A 22492-nucleotide genomic window follows, 5' to 3' on the forward strand; every position below is an offset into this window, starting at 1 on the left:
GCGCTTCAATTCAGTCCGACATCAATGCATTACGAAAAGCTATCCGAGCCACAGCGACCAGTCCGTCACCAGCATTAACACTCCATTCCAACGCACCACCCTCACTTAAAACCTCTCTTGTTCTTTAACGGCGAATCTCCAGCTCCTCCTCCTCTCATTACCCTGCCCAACCCATCGGTCCCTGTGCAGAATGCACACACAAAAACCTTGGGTAACCACTCCTCCCTCATTCCTACACAACCAAGATGCAACCACTTGTTGCAAACCTCACACTGCACCATCGGCATTCCCTCATCTTCCACCATACCTTCACAAACACAACGTGTGCTATCGTTTGATCGAGCACTACATTCGGTTGATGGGGTGGTGGTGGTAGATGGGGAGTGGTTGAAGGAGTTAGAGTAAGGGTCGTAGTTGTGATTATGAGGTAGATTTGTAGTTGATAGGTTGGATATGTTGGCTGAGGCTTGAGCCCAACGCTGGTTGTGAGCAAGAAGTGTATTTTGAGACGCACGTTCTGAACTTGTCAGTAACAAGAGTGTAGAATCAGCGCGTGGCTATCCTACCAATGCGTTGTTGGCGAGCGCCTACGACCTTTTTCAGGGCACCTAGGGCATCGCCGGAGGAATCGGGCATGTGGTGGTCCTCGGGGTGGGAGGAAGACATAGGACGGTCCATCGCGCTGAATCGACGGGTGGTGTTATTGTCGGTGGCGGACCTCCGTGTGGATCGAAGAGTCTCAAATGAGGCCTTGGATAGAGCGTCAGGTGCAACTCTCGAGGCAGAGACGGATCGTGCCATTTTGAAGGAAGCGGGTCTTTCGAGTCCGCCGCTATCTGCACGAGCATGTTTCGCAGCTCGGCGTTCAGGTTGTGGCATGGCGAAGGAGGAGTTCCGACTGATGACAGGAGCCGGTTCGTCGTCTTCAGATTCGCTTTCATCATCCTCATAAAGCCCAGGGTATTGGCGCCTAAGATCTTGCTGGGATGTCTGCCGCTTATTCTTGGGAGTCTCTTCGTCATCTCCAGCGTGCACAGTCTCTGTCCGAGCTCGACCTGTCTCGTCGATAATTAGTCTTGTCCGAGGTCTTCTCAGCTCCGGTATTGATTTGAGCGCTCCGCCGCCTTGACGCTTTAGCGGTGATGAACGACGGGGTATCGTTGAGGCATTGGCTGGAATAGATGTCCGAGAATCCATCGCAAGTGATTTGGTTGCCCTTATCCCACCGTCTGTATTGCTCCGCTGCAGTACAGGTTTGGCATTCTCTGCCGATCCAGTTAAAGAAGCTGTGTTGCTGCGCGAATGCTGACTCCTTGACTTCTTCGCCATCTCCCTCTCGTTTTGTGCATCGCGCAGTTGTGTCTCATACGGTTGCCGTGACATGTCCAAAATGGGATGATCTGGCATGTTGCCAAAAGAAGAAGTCATGTCGGGATTTGAAAAGCTGAGCAGCATGTTGGGGTCAACACCAGCAGACGTATACACAAACGAGCCAGGTCTTGAACCCTGTCTCTGTGACGGGGTGTTTGCAAAAGACGCCGGCATGGGAGACGCTTGAAAACTTTGGAATGCCGGCGTTTGCATCATGTTAGCTTGATTCATCGCCTGCCAGTTCATATCGTGCTGTGGCCTATGTGGGGTAGGACCAAAGGGATCAACGCCTAGCGGTACATCCAGATCCATTTGCATGCCATCGTTAGCTGGATCCCAGAACAGCTTTGATTGAGGCATAGGCGGCGCAGACATTGGCCCATGGCTGGGAAACTGCATCATGTGCGGAGTGTACTGCAAGTCGGCGAAACCATACGGAGTCTGGTTGAAGAGTCCGCCTGATGATTCCGGCAATTGGCTGGGCGTTCTATGCACCACAGTAGCTGGAGTGGCTACCTCGGTTCCGCCACTTTGTTGCACGCTCCTCCTAGACGAAGCGTCCCTCGTTGGAGGTGGCGTTTGCATGTGTGAAAAGTCCATACTGACGGGACGTGACCCAAACTGTCCTTGTGAACCAACCTTCCTCAGCCGATTAGGGTCCGGCGACGACGACAGTCTTCGGGAAGCGTCGACGGGCGGAAGAGGTAAATTTTGAGGAGCGAAGTGGTTGACATGGAACTCTGGGTCTTCGGGTGTGCGGACGGGCTGGCTATACGAGCTCGACGGCCGACCTAGAGGCGTCGACAGTGTGAAGGAGGGCGTTTGCACAGGGGTGTGCTGCCCATTAGGTAGTGGAGTGGCCCAGGCGTCGAGGAAGTGCGAGTGAGGAAACGTCTCAGTCTTGGGTGTTTTGAGACTTCCGTCAGGGAACGTCACCGATTTGGGTGTGGAGGATGGACTTGGTAGATGCCAGTCCGTCGATCTAGCACGCGACCCACGTTAGCCTGGGGCACTTGCAGCTGCGAGCCGAGACATGAGGAAAACCAAAAGTGCAATCTATGAACGGATTGGAAGGGAGTCTAAAGAAAAGTATCTTTGGCACAGGATGGGAAGCATGGCAAGGGATGATGCAACGAGCTTCAAAAGACAACCGTGCGGTGTTGCCTGCCCTCTGCCTAACCCTAGACCTTCATTGGACATAGTCTGTCTGATAGCCATGTCTGGTCCGATATAGTCTGGCAGAGAAGCCACCGACGACGGGAATAGTGCACCATGAAGCTCGTTGCACCAGCGGAGACAGTGTACATGTTCCGAACGTGGGAACGTAGAAGAAAGTCGTACCCATGAATGTGCTGATCCAAACTCATAGCAAACCCAATGACGCAAAGTCCTGACACAATGCCCTGCCCTACAGACCATGTAGCGTGTGATATAAGACGTCGTCGACGGGTTCGAGGGAGGCGTTCGGCGGGGGTTGAGTGGGAAGACAAAGGCGCCCTGGCTGGGACGTCTTTGGACTTCTTTGTTGGCGGACGGCAGAGGGTAAAGGCTGCCAGATAGACGATGTAGCTGTGATACCTGTTGGGTAGTACAATCCAGTAGCAGCAGCAGCAGCAGCAGGGGTTATGGCAGCGTGGTGAGACGTTGAAGATGCAGGTACCGGACGAGGGGGCGTAGGCACAGCGCAGTCGTGAAGAGGGTCCTGCAGGCTTCGGTCTGCTCACGCTGTAACGCTTTGCAGTGAGCAAGGACGGTGAAAGGTTTCTTCACGTACTAGGCAGGGCAGTGGGGCCGGGGAAACTGAAGCTGCAGTTGCAAAGGTTGTAGTTCGGCAAAGATGAATAATTGATAGTACCGATCGTGACCCGCAGCAGCACGAGCAACACGCAGTTGCGGCACGAGCGACGTTGCTTAGCCAGACTCTCCTGAGCCCTCGGGAGCGTCTAGCTCAGGTACCGAGCCCGCATGGGCCGTGAAGGGCGATATAGCGAGGCTGTCATAATTGGGTGGTAAGGGCAGGGAGGAAGCATGGGAGAGGCTCTTTGTCGTCGCCGCAGCCAGCCAGGCCAGCCAGCCAGGCGAAGCTTCACCCACCCGATGCACCTAGTAGCGAATAAGGTGATAGGCTCCGCCAGGAGTACATAACGATGAGCTAAGTCACGAACGGACACGGAACGAACTGCACCATGGCTTGGGGTGCTGCGTGCCGTAAGGATGAGATGGGTAGAAATGACAGGTCCACGCTGAGGTCTTGCCTAGAAGCCGACGCTAAACCGACTTTCTTGTCCCGTCGACCCAGTCAGAGGCCCAGCGCTCGTCCAACCACGCGACTATCCTCTGCAACCTCCTCGACAAGCGTCCAACTATCCACCATGTTCCAAGCATCGCATCCTGCACTCCTTGTTCCTCCTTCACGAATCGGGCAGCAACCTCCGCAAAATAAGCAACAAAGGCAAAACTGCTCGCCAGTGCCAGCTGGCAAGCGACGCCGAATAATTAATCTAGCCGTCATCATGCAAATCCCATGAACCTGGAAAAGTAGCCCGCTCCCGGCGAATCATGGCCCGCATCATGGCTAGACTGGCTTGATTTAACCTGCGGAGAAAAAAAGCCCATAGATAGCAGCACTTTCCGGATTTAAGATAGTAAACCCCTCTACATCTGAGCTGAATCTCGATAGCCGTTCACCCCTAGCGCAGTGCCGCCCATCCTCCATGCAAGGTACCGTTCGCCCTTTACTTCACTCAACTCTTCGTCTGCCTGGATCCTGAGCCTGTCATTGGTAACATTGTACCCAAACTATCCAAACTAAAGGGAAGCACTCCCAGAAACTGCCTTACCACCTGCTGCGTAAAGTAAGCGCAGCGCCATGAACGATGGGGAAGTGGCTTTGCGCTATCTACCGGTGATCAAGCATGTAAGTTTATTGGATCGGATTCTGGGTGGGATTGTTGAGCAGTTTGGCCGTCTCAGGAACTGCTCGCGAGACTTCTTGTGCTCTAGGCCCAGCGTAGCCGAGATGAGCGACTCTGGGCTACGTGCTGGTTACGTCATAGATGGAGGTAGTGGTGTCAAAGTGTTTCGCATCAGGTTCCCAGATTTTCATAAAGTCGCTCATATATTCCATGACCACTATGATGCTATTACGAAGTCCTGATACCATGTCGTGACAAACGCCTGACGAAAGAGAAGAGGGAAACGATCCGAGAAGTGATACTAGACATACATCTCGCAAGTATTATATACATCGAGAAAGAAAATAGCGAATGATACATGGCGACAATTATGTGAACCGTTGATAAGAAAGGTCCGACACAACACTTGTCCCATCCCTGCCTTGAGTCGGTCCTGACAAGTCCGAAATAGAATCGTCATCCGGATCTCCAAACGGATCGCCTTCAATAAGCCTCGTTTGCGAATCTCCTACTCTCAAACTGCTATGCCTTGAGTTCGTTGTGAAGCTAGGCGGCGCAGCACTATGCGGTCTATACGGCGGCGGCGGCTCAGTAAGACTATTGTTGTCTGAAAACGGATTGTCCACAGGCCTGTGAGTGTTGGAGGTAATGGACACCATATCTGATGTGTCGATGCCAGTGAGGTAAGCGCCATTTGAAGAGTCTGAGCCGATAGGCCCAAGGATGATGGGTTGGAATGCGCTGGATGTTGACGTTGGGGGTAATAGGTGGTTGGGCGGGCTACGTGATACAGAGATTGCTGGCGGCGGTGGTGAGCCTGGTGGTGGTGGTGCTATGTAAGGTCGCACATTCGGTTGTGGTTGCATCTTCATTTCTTGAGCGACACTCTGCGCTGCTATTGCTTCGGCTTTCCGTCTCTTGCGCTTGCGCAAACAAACTAGGGCTACCCCGCCTATGATTGCGAGGACGACAATTGGGATTACCGCGGCAGCGGCATACATTGGTGCATTGTTGACATGTTTTTGTGAAAAATTCCAGTCTGAGGGCCTCCCTCCATATGGATTGGTTAGTGATTGCGACGCTTCGGAGTTCAAATTCGATGTTGAGGTCGATGTCGCCCACAGTGACGAACTGCCCATGTGGTCGGCAAATGCTGTCGTTGCTGATGTGGAAGTCTGCCAGCTTTCTGTGGTTGAAGAGGCCTGTTGATACGGCGGCCATGGGCGATCTGACGGATATCCCAAAGGCCGTACACTGGGCATGGGAGGTCTACCTGAGGGGGGCATAATGCCGGTGAAGCCAGATTCAAATGCACTACTCGTTGGCGTAGTCGACCCCGTCACAGTGTACGGTAGTGGTTCGATGACAATACTCAACACGATTTCCGGAAGAGCAGTGGTAGAAGAATCGATGTCTTCAATTTCAGTGACCCAAGGTGGCGTCTCGCCCTCGTCTCCATCCGTTTCCCACTCGTCTTCTAGAGGAGCCATTGCGGCTTGGACAATGCGCTGACGAGAGCAGCTCCTAGCTACGTATGGACAGACCGCAGTGGTGTGGTAGGCTCGAAACCAGTAAGGAAACAGCAATCTGACGGAGATGCCTGACACCTAGATATGACCGATGCGGGAGCTGAATTGTGGTGGTGATCCTCCACTTGCTTAGCCAGTAGCAGGAGATGCGGGGCCGAGACGGGGTTTAGGCGTGACCTTGGTACTCCAATCGATGACGCGGGAAAGCACACTATGTATCCTTAGGCAACAATCATTCCTTCTGCTGGGTAGATTCCTAGGAATCGATGAAGTGGCACGCAGTTGACCACTTCAAAGGCTATGCGGAGAATGCAAAGGGACACGGAGTGGGAGGGTAGTCCTTTGAGCTGGCCGAGGGCTGGGGTGGCGCAGACATGCTACCCGTTGTCTAGCAACGTGTGTGCTGCAAGCTTTCAGGCCAACAGAATGTAAGTCCGAAGTGCCGGCTGGGAATAATCGGCGCGGTTGGTTAGATGCTGGGATGGCATTGGAGAGACGGACTCAGCCTCGACGCCTATAAGACGAACAAACCCCACCTGCTCGGGTTGATAGTATTTTTAGGCTTGGCTAGCTGTCCTAGCCGTCGATCCAACAAAGCTTAGTATGGGGGAACCGTGTCTGCGTGCTGAGCTCACTCTTACAGCGTTTGTCTGTCGTTGTGCGGAATGCTGATATCGTGACCTGGTGACTGTCGTGCTCTCTACGATGGAATGTCTGTCAACAAACAAAATATGTTCACAAACAACAGCCGGCACATCCGACTTGCTGGATATGTAGATCTCTTAAGATAGTCTTTGTTGTGGGGAGTGATTGGGCGGGGGAGTAGGCCCGGATCAATACGGCTGACTGTGACAGGCTATAGCTGCAGTTGTTCGCCTTGGAAGTTGCAAGTGTATACCGTTTGGGAATGGTATTATCACAAAAGCTCCCTCAAAATGCAGCTAACGAGAGCTGAAACATGGAACTGAGACATGCATTGCAGCTGCAGTGCGGTAGATTCTCCAAGTCCGGGTGTATGTATGTGTCTCTTGGAGTATCGCAAGAGAGGTATGGCGGCTGCTGACTGGCGGCCTTGAACCTCTCTACAACTCAACATGAATTGCACAGACGTTAAACCTCACATCTCGGACTCATCGTTCACAACGGCCAAGATACCTATTCAACGTTCAACATGAGCTCTTCTCCAGGATGTCAGCCAGATGCATTAGTCCGCCCGAAGTGCCGACTGGACCTGACATGTGCTAGAGACGCGCTTGGCTGATGATCTCATCGGCCCGCACGCGTTGGCTCCACTGTCTGCTGGCACATTCACAACGCTTAACCCCAGACTCTTCCGCTAACACAGACATGGACAAATTCAAGGGCATCGCCAAAGGAGGCTGGCATCCCGAAAAGAATCGCACTAACAGCGGGAGCAGTGGAGGTGGACAGAGCGACTCGAAGCTCGGGCAAGTTGTATGTAAGCTTGTCCTTGCCTGCATGAACCCGTCGATTAACTAGAGATAGAAAGGATGGGTTGGAAAAGCCCAGGGCAAAGACCTCCATGCAGAGGCGGCCCGCGAACACCAGTCAACGCCACTATCGTCCTTGAAAGACCCCTCACAATTTGCTCCGCCGCCCAAGCGACTAGACTACAACGGCGGTTCGGCAGCATCCGCTTCGACAGGACCGCCCTCTGCACCTGCTGCGTCGGCAAAGCAAAGGCTGCAGGAGAAGGAAGAAGCAAGGAGGAGAGCAGAAGAGGAAGCGAACAGGCCGCCTCCGGGGCCCTACAGACCTGACACGACGGGGTTGAGCACGGCACATCTACCCAAGCCTCCAGCTTTCCGACCAGGCGCCGCTTCGCCAACGACTACCGGCGCTCCTACAAAACCCAAGCCCAGCTTACCTCCTCGTCCTCCGCTACCGCCCCGTCAAAACTCGAACCCTAATGAATTCGCGCCCGCTCCTCCACCGACCTACAATGAGGCAACACGAGAAGCGGCACCTGAGCAGGGAGTTCTGAACCAAGGCGCTCTGGGTCGTTTGGGGCAGGCAGGTGTGTCTGTCTCAGGCTTCGGCATTGGTCGAACGGCTTCTCCTCCAGTACCCCCTCGCGCGAATCCATCTCCACCTGTTCCTCCTAGACGAGCCCCAAGCTCGGACACTGCCACACAGCCTCCAGCTGCAGCCGGGCATGGCTCACAGATGAACGAGCTACAGAGTAGATTCGCAAGAATGTCCGGGCCAAAGTCACCAGCACCCCCGCCAACCACGGGCACATCGTGGGCAGACAAGCAGGCAGCGCTGAAGACTGCCAGCAACCTGCGCGACGACCCTTCAAAAGTGTCGACTTCGGACTTGAAAGGAGCGGCATCGACTGCCAGCAATTTCCAGCAGCGGCACGGGGATCAAGTCGCGTCTGGGTGGAAGTCGGCCAACTCACTCAACCAAAAGTATGGGATTGCTGGCAGAGTGAACGGCCTGGCGTCGTCAAGCGCGTCGCCAGCCCCATCGCCAGGCCCATCGCAGACGGGAGGCCTTGGGAAGAAAGCACCACCTCCACCACCACCAAAGAGGAAGGAACTAAGTGAAGGTTCGGCTGAGCCACCGCCAATTCCTCTGAGTAGCAAGCCCAAGTTTTGAGGAGCTCTCTGCGTTGTAGTCTTGTACATAATTCAAACACAGTAACTACTACTACTATTATTACCAGCAACAGCGTCGTCGTATTCCTAGCCTGCTAAACCTGTTCCCCAGATGTGGCTGCTCGGGCACCCACGTCACCTTGCCAGATGCGGGAACGGACCCCCAACAGGTTCACTTATCCCTGCAAAATTTTGCATGCTTGCTTTCGACTACCTCGCCAGCACTGCGCAAAGACGGGTCTTTTGTAGAAAAGACGGGACGTGTCTACTGCGATACTCGATGGCGTTAGACTTGCGAGAATCTGTATTCTTTAGATGATATCCACGAGGATCTCATTGTCCAGTGGCAGTTTGTAGCAATTCGCCTCGGCAGCTGGTTGCGATGTCATTCGTCCAAAAAGTCGACCGGGTTGCATCACAACGCTAGCAATCCTCATCATAACCAAGAAGGACTGTCTAGAGCCTTTGCCTGCTGCTTCTAGCTCCTTGTCCGACGCACCTCTGCTGGATTTGTCCTCGCTCCGAGCATATCTGTGCTCTTGTTGTGCAAATATAACTTGTCCGCCTTGCCCTGGGTTCGTGCGCCGACAAATTTGTGTAGTCCGACTGTGCATCGCGTGCCTGGCCAGCGACAACAACACAGCTGTCCAAGATTTGCGCCGACGACAGGGACGCCCAGAAACCCGAGGGCCGATTTTTGCTATCGAGTGCGGCATAACGGCTGGGCATTGACCTCACGGAACCACAGAAAAAAGCCCAGCGGTCCCCGGACCCTTTCACTCCGCCGCACCTCGACTCGATTGCGCCTGCCTCGCCAACAGCACCCACCCTCGACCGAGTGCTGCCAACAACCGCGCATCTTCGCGACCACCTGAACCTCTACCATGTCTGGTGCAGGCCCCTCTCTCCACCCCGGCGACTGGCCGTCGAGGGCTGTTCTGCAGTTCCCTCCCGATGCCGCGCCCTTGCCCATTCCTCCCCCATGGACTGGCGAGTCGACGTTTGCGAACCCTTTCCCGATCCCCGAAGACATCTACCAGGGCGCCTTGTCGTACAAGGTGCCCCTGACCATTGCCTCCGTCTACTTTGTCACCGTCACCTATGTCAACTGGTACAACCGCCAACACGGCAACAAGCCGTGGAGGATCGCCAAAACCCGCCCCTTCTACGCCTTTGTCATCTTCCACAATGTCTTCCTGGCCGTCTACTCGGCCATTACCTGCGTCGCCATGATCCGCTGCCTCAAGCACTCTTTCCCCCACTACAGCGAGCCCAACGCCGTTGTCGGTACCATTGACGCACTTTGCAAGATCCACGGTCCCCGCGGACTCGGCGACGCTGTCACGTACAACAACACCAACGATGTTTGGAGCAGCCTCAACTCCAATGTTCTCGTAGGCCCTAGTGGCCTGCCAGACCAGACGGACGTTGGCAGAATCTGGAACGAGGGTCTTGCTTTCTGGGGCTGGTGGTTCTACCTCTCCAAGTTCTACGAGGTCCTTGACACGGCCATCATTCTGGCCAAGGGCAAGCGCAGCACCACTCTCCAGAAGTACCACCACGCCGGTGCTATGTTGTCCATGTGGGCTGGTATGCGCTTCATGTCACCTCCCATTTGGATGTTCGCCCTGGTCAACTCTGGCATCCACGCCATGATGGTAAGCAGTCTTTCTCCAATCTACCGAATTTTGACTAACGAATCCAGTACACCTACTACACCGTCTCAGCCCTCGGCTACCGCGTCCCCAACGTCGTCAAGCGAACCCTTACCACGCTTCAAATCACCCAATTCCTTGTTGGATCCGCTTTCGCCGCCATCCACCTCTTCGTCTCCTACACCGTCCCCGTTTCGGTCGCATACAAGGTTGCCGAGAAGGTTGCTCCCAAGGTCGTCTCGTCCTCCGTCTCATCCGCAGTTGCCTCTGCTACTGAATCGGTTGCTGAAGCCCTCCCCACCGCGACCGGTGTTGCTGTAGCCTTCCTCAGGAAGCTCATTTACCGCGCAGCTGGTGACGAAGGTCTCGCTGAGAACATCCCCGTTCCTGGTCAGCCTATTCCGGTTCGCCAGCAGCAGCAAGTCATTGCTGGAGAGCCTGTTCCTACCCACAACGCGGTCCATGACTTCTTCCACCCTCACGAGACAGTCGAGAAGACCTTCTACCGCACCGAGTACCAGACCGTTCCCTGCGTCGACACCTCCGGCCAAGCTTTCGCCATCTACGTCAATCTGATCTACCTCGCGCCGCTCACCATCCTCTTCATGCGTTTCTTCTTCAAATCCTACCTGCGCCGCTCCTCGCCTAACGCCAAGAAGGACTTCAAGCCTCGCACAATCTCCGACGCAGCTGGTGACGCCAGCCGCAGCGTGGAGCGCGAGCTCGACTCCCTTGACAAGTCTGCTGAAGACGCCATCTCCTCAGGTGTGAACAGGGCTAGGGACGCTGTTCGCGGAAGGAAGCCCACCAACGGCCACATCAAGGACGAGCGAAAGGGTAGCATGAGCCCGGCCAATCAAAAGTTCCTCGAGAACATCAACCGCCGCGTCAGCCAAAAGCTGCAGGAACTCGACGAGGGTGCCGATGCTACAAGCAAGAAGGCTAGGCAGATTGCCAAGGAGCTGGTCGGTAAGGCTGAGGCCGCAGGCGAGAAGGTCGAGCAGGCTTACGAAGATAACGAGGAGGACGTTAAGGAGGCAGAGAAGGCCAAGGAGAACGCCGACCGGAATCGCAGCCCCAGCAAGCTGCCTCGCAAACAGAACAAGAAGAACGGCAAGAACGGTCAGGCCGACGAACAGGTGGCTAAGCCTGAGCAGGAGCCTGAGCCAAAGGACCTTAAGAACACCCTTGACAAGAAGGATGGCAAGGGTCTTTTCTAGATAAAGAAGTTTCTCTGGGGCGGTAATCAGCAATTAAGCAACAGATGATCAGTGGTGCGCCGTTTTCGGCCGCACCTCTACAATTTAGGGTTCGAGCACATTTCCTTAGGCGCTCTGTATAGAATCTCGAGATATCCGGGCGCGAGTCTGCTTGGAGGAAAATGTATCAGGACACACTAAAAGTCAGAAGGATATATCCCATGAGGTAAAGGATGACGAATGGAAAGGAAGGAAGGAAGGCTTGGGTGGGTGGCGCAGCTAGGATGTTTAATTTATTTATCATGATATTTCAAGATTTCCACATCCTCCATTGTGAGTATTATGATTGATGGTGCCGCTTACATGCATACCGCCATGTTGACCCTGTGTTTCTCTTCCATTTTGCTCCAGAGTAGCTGATTGGACGAGTCAATATTAACGAAGAACCCCCTCACTCCCCAAACCCATACCCATGATGCCACCACCCAACTCCAACACTTCCTCTCTCCTTTTCTTTTCTTTCTTTTCCCTTTTCAACAGCTCCATTCCTTGTGCTCCACTCGTGACTCCCTTCGTGACATTACTACCCGCACCATGTCCTCCTGTTTTATACCCATCCTCGTCGTTCCTAGCGAATATCTGCAAACCCCTTAAATGTGTATCCTTACCGTTCTGATGATTCTCTAATATCTTGATCTGCACGAGATGAGCGCGCAGAACTGGCAACTTGGGGGTTGATTGGGTGGAAGACGGGATGGGGCGAGGTTGGGGGTTAGGGGAGAGGGATGCGAAAGGCGCTCTAGGGTGGGGACGCGATATAGTTTGGGGGAGCGAAGGTGTGGATGGTTGATGTTGGATTGGTGTGACGGTGTGATGGTAATGACGGAGGTTGTGGCTGTGAGATGGTGGAACAGTTTGGGGGGTTATCTGTGGATGGCCGTGTGTAGTGGGGGGATAAGGAGGAAATGGTGTATGCTGCTGCTGTTGTTGATGAATCGGCGTCTCCAGATCCAGGTCCGTGACATCAGCCTCTTGAGTCGGCGCCGCGTTTTCAGAATCAGAAGATGCAGCTTCGTTTCCACTCCTTCTCGTTCCGTTTAGAGTGTAGGCTCCCGTCAGGAGACGTTGTGGTCGGTGACCTGTAGTAGTGCCTCCTTCATTATTTTCTTCGTCGTCATCTCCATCGTCGTCGCTATCCGGATCTCCTACACCGGAAAAGTCCGCCCATATCCATCCTCTCGGGCTCTCCAATCTCATTTCGCCCCACTCCTGGAGATCGTTCAAACCGCTGCCTGCTAAGAAAATGATCTTAGTCGGCGTATAGCTCTCATCTTGTTCAAAGTCTAGGTACAGTCTAAGACCAACTATACGAACGAGCTTGAAGAAGTGTATATTGAGGTAGTGTGGCTGCGGACCATCGGATTGCCAAAATAGATTCGTATTTGGATGCCGAAGCTGAGGTATCGAACAACCCGGTTTAGAAGACGAAACGGTCCAGGAAGCCAAGGTAGATATTTCCCGGAGGTATGGTGGTGGAGGATCGAGATTGGGTAATGGAGTGTCGCCGGCGTGGTTTGGCGAACCAAAACCATCACCCTCTTCGTCATCTAGTTCTTCGTCGCCTTCCTCCTCTTCGTCTTCCTCTTCGCCTGCGAGCCCTGCTAGGTCGTCGCCGAGTGTTTCGTCATCATCGTTACCATCGAGATCTTGGTCTTCTTCTTCTTCTTGGCGGTGGCCGTCCAGTTCCACATCGCTATCCGTGTCATCTGCTCCTGGGGGTGAAGGTGGGGGCATGTGATGTTGCTGCTGGACCCGGCCACCTCGGCGACGAAGTGAGGGTGGCATAATTGCTTTTTGTGACTCGATCGCAAGTCGATGTCACGAGACCCGGAGATGCAAGATTCGAGATGGCTAGGGCCCGTGGTAACCGTGGCCCTGTAAGCAGGTACGATAGAGTGGCTGAGTCGGGCGTAAGACGCAATAGGCAATCTTTTACCCAAGGAGATCGATTATGGTTTGTCTAAGCCAGCTCTGGCGTTTGAGGGATCGGGGCGCCACTAGCTGATTGTCCGAATGTGGTACACTGTGCGGATGGGTGTTGATCAGGTACCCGGACACGAATGCGCGTCGCGATGACGAAACTGTTGGTGTGTGTCGCACAAGACAGCAACGTCGAGACCCAGCTCCTACGATGAAGGTGTGGTTCCTTTTTCGGTCGCCGTTTGTGCTTGCTACTTTGTGCCAGGGTCGTGTTTGCGATGAGGTTCGGAACCTAGAGGCCCAAGCGTCGGGGAAATTGCTTCACTTCCCCTTTCGTCTACGCGCGTTGTGTACCTGGCGCTATCTGTAACTCTCCCCCACCACCCACACTCCCCGCTATCAATCGTTGCGCATCCGCGCATATTCCTTGACATGCATACATTGCTATGCAAGATGAGATGAACGTACGATCATCGGAGAAGGCCCCGGAGCGGAGCCCAACATCCGCGGCACGCTAGCAAACGTCCCCCGCAGCGCGGCCCTATAAGTGACAACACCAGTGAGCATCGGATTCGCCCCAGCCGGCGAATTAGAGTTTTCGATACATCTCCAAAGCATGCTTAAGGGCGGAGAAGGCCGCCATTGACAGTCTAACAGGAGACGACGACCTGGATGGGCCGCCCTGCATGTACTACAATGATAGTCAACCAAAGTCGCTCAACATAATGATGCTGCATGTTAAGCCGGTTCGTTCCCACAAATGCAGGTCCCAGGTCCTCTTGGTTGTTTCTTTTTCTCTTGAAGGATTACACACCCACAGTGCTATCTTTGAGTAAAACGTCATTCTAGATCGGTCTCATACATCTCCGTACCATTGCTTCGAACGTGGCTTGCAGCAAGACGTGGTATCACATCAAATACCCTAGTCAGCTACAGAGGATATGTAGTCCTCAAGCCACTCATTTTGCCGCCACAATCATTCCTCATTCATTCGTCTTGAGGAAATCCGTACCGTTTCGACTGTCTTTCTCTCCAAGGCCGCTGTCACATCGTGCGAGATCAGGCCCATCCTAACTTCCTTAATCATGATGCACAGTGCGACTGATCTGGCGCAATCTACCGAGCAGCAACTACGAATTACCATCGCTTTTCTAGCCTTGGCTTGGTTCTTCATCCTACTCAGGATATGGACTCGCACCTATGTCATCTCAAACTTCGGCTGGGACGATAGCATTATGATCCTTGCTGGCGTAAGTTCCTGGTCGTTTTCACTAAGAAAAACCTTCAGCTAACACCTGTAGATGACATTCACCGTATACTGTGGATCGACTTTGTACATTGCGTGCAATGGTGGAGGCACCCATGTCACGAGCGTGGACCGGTTGCAGGTCTTAACAAAGGTACTCATTCTGGCCATCATCTTGTATCATCATGCTCACCATCATAGTGGGTTGTTGCTAGTGAGGCTTGCTACATCATCACCATCATGATAGTCAAGATATCTCTTGCCATCTTCTTCATCCGCATCATCGTCAAGCGCTGCCACCTTATCTCTGTCTACGTTACAGTCGGTGTCAACATCATCTCATCCGCATCTGCCTTCTTCTATTGCTTTTTTAGATGTGGACCCAGTCTAGACCAGTACGTAATGAACCAGCTTATGAATAACTGTGCGTCGCGGGAGCTTGACTTGTTCATGGCCTATCAGCAAGGTACGTAGTATTGTGAACCGCTTGTCTATACGTTCGCTCACAGTACGCATCACAGCCGCTTTCAGTACTTTCACCGACTTTGTCTTTCTATTGCTGCCCATCCCCATTCTCTGGCCTGCCAACATGGACAAGAGATCCAAGATCTCTGTCGGTTTTGTTCTCTGCCTAGCAGCTCTGTAAGTCTTCTTCCAGGGTCCCCATCGATTGACCCTCCTAACACACAGCAGCGGCTGCATCTGTTCTGGAATACGCTTCCGCTATATAGAAGGCCTGATTCAGACCGACGACTTTTTTTGGAGCGTCGTCAACATCTCCATCTGGAGCACTATCGAAGCAGGTGCGTGTATAATCGCCGGTTGTCTCGCCACACTTCGTCCACTCATGAAAGGCGCGCTACGTCAAGCACGCGAATCGAGCGCTGTGTCCAGTTGTGCACATCACATATCAAGAAGTTTGCGATCGGCCCACCGATCGAACAACGAGCATTCAAAAGCACATTCTGTATCACGATTGTCGCGACGAGATGTTGCGCTTTCCGAGATCGACCAGAGCTATTTCAGTAACGAGCGCAAAGCCTCATTACCTTATTTGGTTACCAAGCCTTCGTACACCGAGTCCGTCTCACGACCGGACAGTGCAATCACCCCATTCGCATCCGAAATGGGAATCAGAGGCCGGATGAGCACCGACCCTATCCTGAGCCGCACCGAGTCCGACGCTACCGACATGCCTCTATGGGAGAAGGAGAAGGAGCAGAGGTTGCGACAACCGGCGCGTGTCAGCTGGACACTGCATCGGAGATACACAAGTGAAGAGAGCGTACCTGGAAGGCCAAAATCAACACCTGTTTTTCCCGTTCGATTCAAAGAAGCGGACGATGTTGTATGAATGATAGGTTCTGAACGGGACTGAACACACATACATACTACACGAGTAGTACAACTCACACGCGCATCGCCTCGAGCAGCACAACGACTAACAAGCAATGTGCAAGCGTCGGCGCCAGCACTGTGTCGTTATCAAGATGTGGCTCAAACAGAGCACCATCCTGGTCAAGAAGGCGACGCCTACTTGTCGTTGCTGACCACACCTACATAACCTTTGCCCAAATGACACCTGTCTATTGGGTCCGAACAGTATGAGGACGCTAAGGTGCTTCGAGGCTTGCGAGATTATTGGGATAGAGGTTGGAGTGAAGAAGAGCAAAGAGGGAGGACTCCTGGGGTTGATATAAAGAGGCCATGTTATTCAGTAGAACCATAGCCGACAAACAGTCAGAATATCATCCGTTGACGAAGTGCGCGGTGACACTGTCACACATAGTCATACAGACATCGTTTCAATATAGCTAAAATAAATGCCACGAATTTTCTGAATGTGATGTTCTTTCGTCCACCTTGCCTCCTTATCAAATACTGGGAGCATTTATCATCTGCCACCCATAAACGCAGGCTGGTATGCCTTGACACCGCCAGCCTTCATCAGTTCCCTCAGCGCCATAGTAGCATACTGACTGCTCGCCAATTGCAGCTTCAGTACGACTGCAATCTTATCCTCTTCTTTCTCCTCTCCGTCTTCCATTTGCGCATCGGCATTCTCTCCCTTCTTCTCGTCCTCTTTCTCTTGAGCCTTGTGGCCTACGTCCCTCTCCCGGCCCAGCCTCTGCATGTCTGTCTCAACAAACTGCTCATCCACCTTCTTATACTCATGCACCTCAAAAGTGAGGGGCTGCAGTGGCCTAGCCAAAAACTTCCTGTAACCCCCACTCAAACTAACCTCCCTCCAAGTCCTCCGCATATCCTTGGGATCAAGTCCTCCGCCCTTCTCACTACCCATGAACTCCTTGTAAAACTCTCCAATTGAGTTCCGCGGGTACTCAACATCGAAGCCCGGTTGTGGGAGGACAATGTCCCAAATACTGTATTTTCCCGACGCGGCTTCTGATGCGGAGAGGGGACGGGCGCGCTCGAAATCTGCTTCGGGAGCGAGAGAGGAGTCGGTGCCGGAGGGGTTTATGATGGGTTCGCCGTCCTGATCGTGTGTTGATGTCGTCGTCTTGGATGGTGCGTTTTCTTCTTTATCGCGGTGTTCGTTTACAAGAACAAGGTCTCCCTCAACAACCTTGTCGCCATGTTCAGCCCAACGTTTTCCCGCAACGGTGTTCCAAACGAGAGACTGGTACGCGTGAACGTACATGAGACGCAGTGTACGAGGAATTGTCATGAGTGCGCCTTGCCAGTCTGTTTTGCGGTCATAGCGACCGGATTTGCTGTTTCGGGACCCGAGATGTTGGATTATATTTCGCTCTGCTGTAAACTTGCGGGGCAAGAATTCGAGGGCTTCGGCACCGCTGCCTTTCGTTTTCCAGATGTGGAGGGCTTGCGCACGGTTGCGATCGTCTTGGGAAACCTGGACAGCGGTGTCTTCGTTATTTGCGGCAGCGAGAGCGGTGTCGCTATACGCAAGAAGGTCTTCGACGGCGCCTTTTAGATCGTCTTGCAACATCTTGCAGCCAATGGCATCAGTGCTTGCGGCGAAGGAACCGAAGCGTTGGAGACCGTAGTAGTTGATGAAACCTTTCTCGGAAAAGTCGCTAATTGCCTTGCTGACCACATCGTTGGCGAGTTGCCGTCGCTGAGCAAAGTCTAATCCTTCTTCGCTCTGGAAGTGGCAGTCTCGGAGCGTGATGGTGAACTCGTTGCCCATCAGGTCTCCAAGCTTTAAGTCGTTGTGACGGTACTCAAAGTCTCCCACAGCAGCATTGAACAGTGTCTTGTTGAAGGCTTGCATGCGCTGCGCTGTTTGACGCCTAACGCAGACTCTCTGAACAGTGCATGCTCGTCTATCTTTCGTGCCTGCAAAGCCGAAACCCTTGGCACCACAGTTGAGCTTACTTCCTAGGAAGCCAACAACCTCCATTGTGTCCTTGTTTTCCTTGTACAGGTTGAAGTGCAGGTATTCACCACCAAGCTCCTCCCAATCCTGCCCTCCTCGTCGCCGTCCCTGGTCTTGTCGGTCACCACCACCACCCTTGCTCTTCTTCTTTTTGCGCTCCGCTGGGGGAGTCGCCTTGATACGTATGCATTGGTTCTCCTCCATAGCACTCTCGAGCAAGTTGGGGAAGATGCGACGCAAGTTCTGGTGAGCCTGTGTGCGCTTGTCCTTGTCCGTTATAGGCGATGATATGACGGCCTTAAAGTCCTTTGCTTTTTTCGATTCGCGTTTTCGTACTTGTCGGACGAGTTTAACAATGTCGTCGGTAGTCTGTTCGCCGAATATCGAATGTAGAATGTTGCGATCGTCTTCCGGTAACTAGACGGTATTAGCATCTGCGCAGTGCATACGCCTACAAGCCACACACCTCTTCCTCTGGCTCTTCCTTGGCTGCCGCTGGTTTACCAATGATCTGCTCCCCATCGTTTTCAGGTTCTTTCGGCGCATCCTCAACCTTTGCTGGTTCCGGTACTGCGAGGGTTGTCTCACCAGCAACTCCCACATCCTGCATAACAGCATCGACCTTGTCGTCGGTCGCTATTGTGCTCTCTGACTTGTCTTCGCCTTTACCTTCGGCCGCCTGGACATTCTCTTTCACGGGCTTCTTCTTCTCTTCCACCTCGGTGCTCTTCAAATGCAGCACCTGCCCATCGAGCGCGATCTCATTGACTAAGAAATCCGTATATCTCTGCTTCAAGATACCCGTGAAACCCAAGTTGTTCGGGCAGACATACTCGGTTATACCGGCGCGTACTTCGCGCTCCAGATCCGTGTCAACCGACGCCGGCGCTGAAAGTATAGCAGCTGTCTGAGCTGGTGCGGGAGAGGTTGTGGGGAGGGATATGTCGGTATTTTCGTCGAGTCGCGCGCGTTTCGCGGGTCGCGTAGACTCGTCCAACGGTTCAGACATGTCTGCGCAAGAGAAAATTGTGGTGATGAGGTTGTGTGAGGAAGTCAAGTTTCGCAGACACTCGAGCTACGAGATTCTGCGCGGGGAAGTTTTTCCCGAGGACGTGCACGCGGGGAGGTGAGTTTTGGCGAGAGCCTCCATGTCTGGCTATGTGTACCTCACTAAGATTTATTGCAGAGACCTCTGGGACATTCATCACAAGCAAGCAGAAAGGAGTTTTGTGGAATCATGAGATATCAAATTCATGTCATCTATCTGCTCAAGAAGAAAAAAAGGATCCGGCCCAAACTCCTCAATCCTGCCCAGGGGTATATTTATGCTCTCGACTTCATCGCAACGTAATTGCTAAGCGAGTGCGGCATTCCGCCTTTTTTGTGGGACAAAGACAGAACGAGAAAAACAAATGGGTATACATGTTCGTAAAACAGGCCCCGTAAAGCAGGGGAAAGAAGTGAAGAGGTCTATAGCGAAGAACTTCCATCAAGGAGTCCGCGCTACGTATCGGAAAGGACTGTACAGCGCCTACGCCTGAGCGAAGATAGCAAGGGTAGCACAGAAGTTGGAACGGTTGTCCTCATCCTTGGCAACACCCTGTCCACCCATAGTGATCATATTGACCGAAGCCTTGGTCGAAAGACCAAACCAGTTGATGCTTGTCGAATTGGCAATCTCGTTCATGTCTTGCTGACAGTTCTGACCAACGACACAGTCCTGGTCGTAGTTCTGGAAGAAGGAGTAGGTACCCGCGCCATAGCTCCAGATGCTCTCGCTACCATCGGTGACACGCACAGCCCAGGCAGCCTTGGCTTGGCTCATGTCCGGGTCGAAGAACTTGTCATTCTTGGTGAAGGGAACGGCAGCAGTGGGGTTGGGCTGGTAGTAAGGCGTCTCGGTTTGAATGGCCCCGTAGAAGATGTCCTTGGCGCCAGAGAACTGGTACTGCGACATTTGCGAGTGCTCGGATGCAGTGCCGTACATCCAGACAGGACCTTGAGATTCTACAAGCATACCGCGACCGTTGTAGATGTCAATTTGAGAGTGGTCGTCCTGGTCGAGCTCGTGATCCGCGGTCCAAAGCCAGACGTTCTCGAAGTAACCGTTGGAGTTCTTGGTGATGTGGAGCTGCATAAAGGAGCCAATGCACTCCGGGTTGGGCTCGTGGGTGGCATCGGGGTTCTTCTTGCAGTTAGAGGACTGGAGCTTGGTTCCGGCGTAACCGCCGACACGGAAGTGGACGTCCCAAAGACCGGCTGCGCCGCTCTCTGCGTTGATGTTCCACTCCATCAAGATACCACCGGGAGCAGGACCTTGAGTACCGATGATGAGGTCGGAGGCTTCGAAGGAACCCTTGTCACCGCTCTTAGCACCAACCTGGAATCCAGGCTTCGGGTCGTCCATGTTGGAGAAGAACTCGCCTGTGATGAAGAAAGTGCTGTAGACTTCACCAACCATCTTGACGTTTTTCTCAGCGGGGATAACAACAGTCTTAGTGATAAGGTAGGCACCGTGGTCGACGTGGAGAACCTGGTCCTCCTGAAGACCATCGATAGCAGCTTGGATAGCAGCCGTGTCATCGGTCTTACCGTCACCCACTGCGCCCTTGGACTTCAGGCTGACAAACTTGGAGACATCGACGTTCTCGTACTGGGGCTTGCTGCGCTCGAACCAACCATTGTTACCTTGGAGGCTCTGGGGCTTCGCGGGTGCACCGTTGACGTCACCTTGAACACGACCTAGGGTAGCTCCAGCAGCGAGAGCGTTACCCTGAGCCCATGTCTCGACCTTCTTGCCACCCTCGAGGATAGTGTTACCAGCAGCACCGACAATAGCCTTCTCAGAGCCGGTGAAGTCGCAGTTGTCAAGGATGAGGGTACCACCAGTAGTGGGAATGCTGTTCTCGGTGAAAGACGAGTTGATACCGATGGGGGTGTTGGTGAACTTGCTGTCCAGTAGGAGAACAGAGCCGACAGTCTGGTTGGCGGGGCTGTTGGCCATGTCAAGACCGACTTGACAGTTGTTGATGAAAATGCTCTTGTATGTGAAAACCCAATTCCAGTTCTGGAAGATAGCGGTGCCACAGTCATTAAAGGTCATGTTGCGGATGGTAAACTGCTGAGAACCCATAAAGGCACCAATCGCACCACCGTTGAAGGTCAAGTCGGTCATGAAGCCACCGGAACCGTTGTCCTGGAAGATACCCTTCTGGTCCTTGCCAGCGTCACCCTTGGCCATCTCGAAGACGATGTTCTGGAGACTTGTCGCCTGGGACACCTGCCAATGGATACCTGCAGCAGCCTTAGTGGCAGAGATGTCAATAACGAAGTTGCGAACTTGGCGGTAGAAGTTGTTCTGGTTCGTGTACCAGTTGGCACCGTCACCACCTGGGATGTAGGGATCGGCATCGATCAAGCCCATACCCTCGAAGTCGGGAGTGGCCTTGAGGATAGGCATGTTCAATGGGTCACCGACGAACTGGGTGTAGTAGTATTGAATGATGGGCTTGCTGATCATGTAAGTGCCGGCAGGGAAGTAGATGAGCGCGGGTGTTGTGGTAGTAGAGTCGCATCCCTCGCCGCAACGATCGCCGTCAGCGATGATCTTGTTGATGATTTCAGTGTCATCGGTAGAGCCATCACCCTTGGCTCCGAGCTCCTTGACGTTACGGAAGACTTTGTAAGATGCTGGGTTGGGGTTGAAAGGAGCCTGGCCCTGGCGCTCGATTTTCTCAAGCCAGTAGCTGGAAGCACCAGCTGCTGGTGCTGGTGCTGCCGGTGCTGATGATGGAGCTGGTGCTTGCGCAACAGGCACAGCAGTGGATGGGGTGGCGGAAAGGAGGACGCGCAGCGTCAGTAGAAGCGCTCCAGCGCTAAAGGCAACCATGATAGCAGTGCGTGCGTTGAAGTTCGGAGTTGTTAAACGTCGAAAGATTGACCTCAAAGGCTGGAAGTATCGTCGTCAGTTGACCTGCAAGAGACGTTGATAGTGTTGTTGGATCGTTGTGTTGGAAAGTTTGCAGGATTGCGAAGTGGTGGATAAAGCAGTAAGGTTGCCTGGCAACGAAAGTGGTAGAAAGTAGGAATGTTGTTGTGAGAAGAAAACTTCTGCACAATAGAAATGAATGACAGAGAACAATAAGAACTGAAGACACACAATGGAGTGCTAGTAGATGACAGGAAACCTGCGTGAAGGGAAAACGTGAAGAGGGGGGGCCACGCATTGTATAAGTATAGCAGTTCATTCGGGAAGGAACTTACAATCGTTTCGTGGCGCCAATCAAAGTTCTGGAAACTCCTTGTTTCAAGTTTCGGGTAGCCGGGGTGTGATGTTCGCTGTGCTGTACTCGATTCATGTTCCCTGGTATCGAGTAGACATTTTATATCCTCGTCTTCGCTGTGATACCAACGCTCTTCTGCCGCCTCTTCATCATGTACACCTACACTTCCCGCTTCACGCCGAAGCTCATCCTTCTCTTTCGCCCCATGATGAGCACCTGCAGTCATGTTCGCAAGCCGCATTTCACGCCTGCAGACAAGTGCCGAGGAATGGTTGCGTGAATGTGACCCTGTCGCCGTCGCGTACGTCCAAAATTACCTAGGGTCTCCA

The 22492-nt window shown here is 53.2% G+C and overlaps 5 protein-coding genes across 5 annotated transcripts; 2 read left to right on the plus strand and 3 right to left on the minus strand.

The window, feature by feature from the left end:
* Positions 1–546: 546 nt before the first annotated feature.
* GT037_006260 (uncharacterized protein) lies at positions 547–5776 on the minus strand (the record flags this gene model as incomplete). Its single annotated transcript, XM_038931307.1, has 3 exons — positions 547–2353; positions 2713–2779; positions 4849–5776. 3 exons carry the CDS (start codon positions 5774–5776, stop codon positions 547–549), a joined length of 2802 nt encoding a protein of 933 aa, XP_038785804.1.
* Positions 5777–7162: 1386 nt separating this feature from the next.
* On the plus strand, positions 7163–11314 carry GT037_006261 (gns1 sur4 family protein; the record flags this gene model as incomplete). The annotated part of the gene is made up of 4 exons (XM_038931308.1): positions 7163–7270; positions 7322–8390; positions 9337–10097; positions 10145–11314. The coding sequence occupies 4 exons, from the start codon at positions 7163–7165 to the stop codon at positions 11312–11314; spliced, it is 3108 nt and encodes a 1035-aa protein (XP_038785805.1).
* A 414-nt stretch (positions 11315–11728) lies between these two features.
* Positions 11729–13138, minus strand: GT037_006262 (anaphase-promoting complex subunit 10; the record flags this gene model as incomplete). The annotated part of the gene is made up of 1 exon (XM_038931309.1): positions 11729–13138. One exon carries the CDS (start codon positions 13136–13138, stop codon positions 11729–11731), a length of 1410 nt encoding a protein of 469 aa, XP_038785806.1.
* Positions 13139–14358: 1220 nt separating this feature from the next.
* On the plus strand, positions 14359–15873 carry GT037_006263 (uncharacterized protein; the record flags this gene model as incomplete). Its single annotated transcript, XM_038931310.1, has 5 exons — positions 14359–14523; positions 14575–14673; positions 14721–14985; positions 15041–15161; positions 15213–15873. The coding sequence occupies 5 exons, from the start codon at positions 14359–14361 to the stop codon at positions 15871–15873; spliced, it is 1311 nt and encodes a 436-aa protein (XP_038785807.1).
* A 540-nt stretch (positions 15874–16413) lies between these two features.
* GT037_006264 (glycoside hydrolase family 55 protein) lies at positions 16414–22404 on the minus strand (the record flags this gene model as incomplete). Its single annotated transcript, XM_038931311.1, has 4 exons — positions 16414–18297; positions 18347–18891; positions 19444–21829; positions 22144–22404. 4 exons carry the CDS (start codon positions 22402–22404, stop codon positions 16414–16416), a joined length of 5076 nt encoding a protein of 1691 aa, XP_038785808.1.
* Positions 22405–22492: the final 88 nt, after the last annotated feature.

This window comes from Alternaria burnsii (genome assembly GCF_013036055.1).
Source record: "Alternaria burnsii strain CBS107.38 chromosome Unknown 752, whole genome shotgun sequence".
Lineage (NCBI taxonomy): Eukaryota > Fungi > Ascomycota > Dothideomycetes > Pleosporales > Pleosporaceae > Alternaria > Alternaria burnsii.